The 2,728-nt window shown below is 46.3% G+C and overlaps 1 protein-coding gene across 1 annotated transcript in view; it reads right to left on the reverse strand.

Moving 5' to 3' along the window:
• The window catches only part of THOC3 (THO complex 3), an 8,707-nt gene extending 5,985 nt beyond the window's left edge, over positions 1 to 2,722 (reverse strand). The window contains exons 1-3 of the mRNA XM_037734914.1: positions 2,438 to 2,722; positions 1,613 to 1,769; positions 1 to 37 (exon numbers count right to left, since the gene is read on the reverse strand). Coding sequence (XP_037590842.1) covers positions 1 to 37; positions 1,613 to 1,769; positions 2,438 to 2,704 — 461 coding nt within the window. The 5' untranslated portion in view covers positions 2,705 to 2,722. The remainder of the gene's footprint in view (positions 38 to 1,612; positions 1,770 to 2,437) is intronic.
• Positions 2,723 to 2,728: the final 6 nt, after the last annotated feature.

The following is a 2,728-nucleotide window of genomic DNA, read 5'->3' on the forward strand; positions in this document are numbered from 1 at the left end:
TGCCCATCAGGACTCCAGCAGATATTAATGTTCTCCCCTGGGAACCCAGACGTAATCAACAAGATAATCTGTTTGCTCATAATCCTCCACAAATTCATTTTGCTATCCTAGAAAGAAGACCAGAGCTTTCTTCAGGGCTTACTCATTAAGGTCCTAGACAAGAGGAGGGAACTGCCACTTATGATTCAACAATGAGTCCAGCATATTTATCTACACATTTCCCCATTTGGTCTTCACAATACTCCTCTAAGATATACTTTATTATCCCCATTTTATAGATAAAGAAAACAAAAAATAAAAAGATGAACCAAAGTATCAAAGCTATGAAGTCACAGAGACAAGATTTTAAACACAGATTAGACCCCAAAGCCCCCTTTTCTCTTACACCAGCATTTCTCAAACTCTAGTAATTCATATGCCAACATCACAATTTTTGTCCTATTCATTAAACACTATACTTTTGTTTATTCAAAATTTTTCTTAATATTGACCCAAAATATTTACTTAAATAAATTTAGCAACTGGGTGTGGTGGCTCATGCCTGTAATCCCAGCACTTTGGGAGGCCATGGTAGGCAAATCACTTGAGCCCAGGAGTTCAAGATCAGCCTGGCCAATATGACAAAACCTCTCTCTACTAAAAATTAGTCAGGCGTGGTGGCATGTGCCTGTAGTCCCAGCTACTCAGGAGGTAGTGGTAGGAGGATGGCTTGAGCCCAGGAGGTGGAGGCTGCAGAGAGCCAAGATTGTGCTACTGCACTCCATGCTGAGTAACCCTGCCTCAAAAATTAAAAATAAATTTAGCTTCAACTGAGTAATAAATTCTATGAGCTAGTTCTTCTAGTAGACATTAAAATATTTACATAAATGGTTTTTAATGTTCACCCTGAATCACTCATGCATCAGCAGCTGTATACTTGGGGAAAACACCACACCATTCTGCCTCCAGTGTCTTGTCAACAAAGTCCAGTGGCCCACACTGAACACATCAACTAAAAATCTCATCAACTTTTTCCATTCTAAAGCACGTATTTTTTTCACATTTTAATATCTATACTATATCTTTAAATGTATCAGGAAGCATTTCAAAATTTGGGTGCATCACAGTTATCTACCAACTTTCTTTCCTAATGGAGCATCTTATGATCAATGAAACCTTAGAGTCCACACAATAATGGCCTCAACAGTTATAACAGAGCCTATAAATGTACTGCACAACTTTCTGGTCACTTTCTCCCAGACCACCATTCTAACTCATCAGGATTTTCCAAATTCTACATGCCTCTGCACGGGATGTGCCCTCCGCCCCATTACTCACCCACTGCACACAGACCACTAAATTCCTATGGCTATCCTAAGAGTTTGCTCAAATTTGGTGAGCCCTTCCCTGGCTCCCCTAGGCAGATGTTTGTTTTCATTTCTATTCTGGGTATCTACCTTGCAGACCTCTCCATTATAAAATACGTTATTTATATATATATGTCTCTCTCCTGCAGGGGAAGTCCTTGGAGATGGAAACTCTTATTCAGCTCAGAATGTCACATACACAGCGGAGTACTATGAATGAATACAAGCAATTATCTTCCTATTACCCTCTCTCTCTGAATAGTCACCTTTAGTGTTCACAGTGGCGATGCATTTTGTAGTCCTCACATCCCAGATGCGAATAGTTTTATCTCCAGATGCCGTAACAAATAGGTCAGGATTACTTGGATGCCAACAAAGCTGGTCCACACTATCTCCATGTCCCCGATAATTATTTTCTTTGACCTGAAAGAACAGCATCCAGATGTCACTTCACATAGATGTAGCTGCCTCCCCATGTAACTTTTTAACCTTATTCAAACAAAGGTATGCTGGGATCAATAATTATAGACATGGGTAACTCAGAATCCAGTTCTTCCAAGCCCTTTCTCCCTTCTCTCCCCCCCAGTCCTTCTGCTGCTCTGAGCTTATACACCTATGCCCTTACTTTTGTGCCCTCTCTGGCCTCCTCCTCCTTCCTGGTTTTTCACCCTTACTCTACCATCAACGTTCCTAACCCAGCCGCTCATTCCCACGGGACGCCCTATCACTTCCAAAAGGGCGCTCTTCACCACCACTAATACAGCCCCTAGTCACTCCTTATCAGCACACGATTCGACTCCACACAAGTAAGGATGTCCACACCCTCTCCTCACCTTCATCCACGATCGCCAACCTCCTTACTTCCACACTTCCCCCAGTCTTCCTCTCCTCATCCTCACGACCCCGTCACCCCCACACTCCGCCTTCTCCCCATTCCTTCCTCATCTCCACACTCTCCTCGTCCTCCTTCTTCAAGCCCACTCTCCTTTATCACTCCCGCGGCCTCGTTCGCCCCCATTCGCTCTCCCACTACCGCATCTCGCTTCACCGCAGTCCCTCTACCTAGCCTGGGCCGAACCCCAGCCGCTCACCAACCGGTCCTTCTCCAGCAAGAAGACGCTGGCCGTCTTGTCGAAGGACCCCGAGGCTAGGCGACGCCCATCGCAGCTCCAGGCCACCGAGTGCACCTTGGCGCTGTGCGCCAGGAACTCGCGCGTCTTGCTGTGGCCCCGGAACAGCTCCTGCATCCCAAGCACGTAGCGCGACGGGCCGCTGCTCACTGAGCACCACGGGGCCATCGAGCCGGGGCCGGTCTGGCCCAATGCCGAGGGCCCCATGGGTGCAGTGGGCGCCGCCATGCCGAGCTCCCAGCTCACAACACC

The sequence above is a fragment of the Cebus imitator genome, unplaced genomic scaffold (genome assembly GCF_001604975.1).
Source record: "Cebus imitator isolate Cc_AM_T3 unplaced genomic scaffold, Cebus_imitator-1.0 Scaffold684, whole genome shotgun sequence".
Taxonomy (NCBI): domain Eukaryota; kingdom Metazoa; phylum Chordata; class Mammalia; order Primates; family Cebidae; genus Cebus; species Cebus imitator.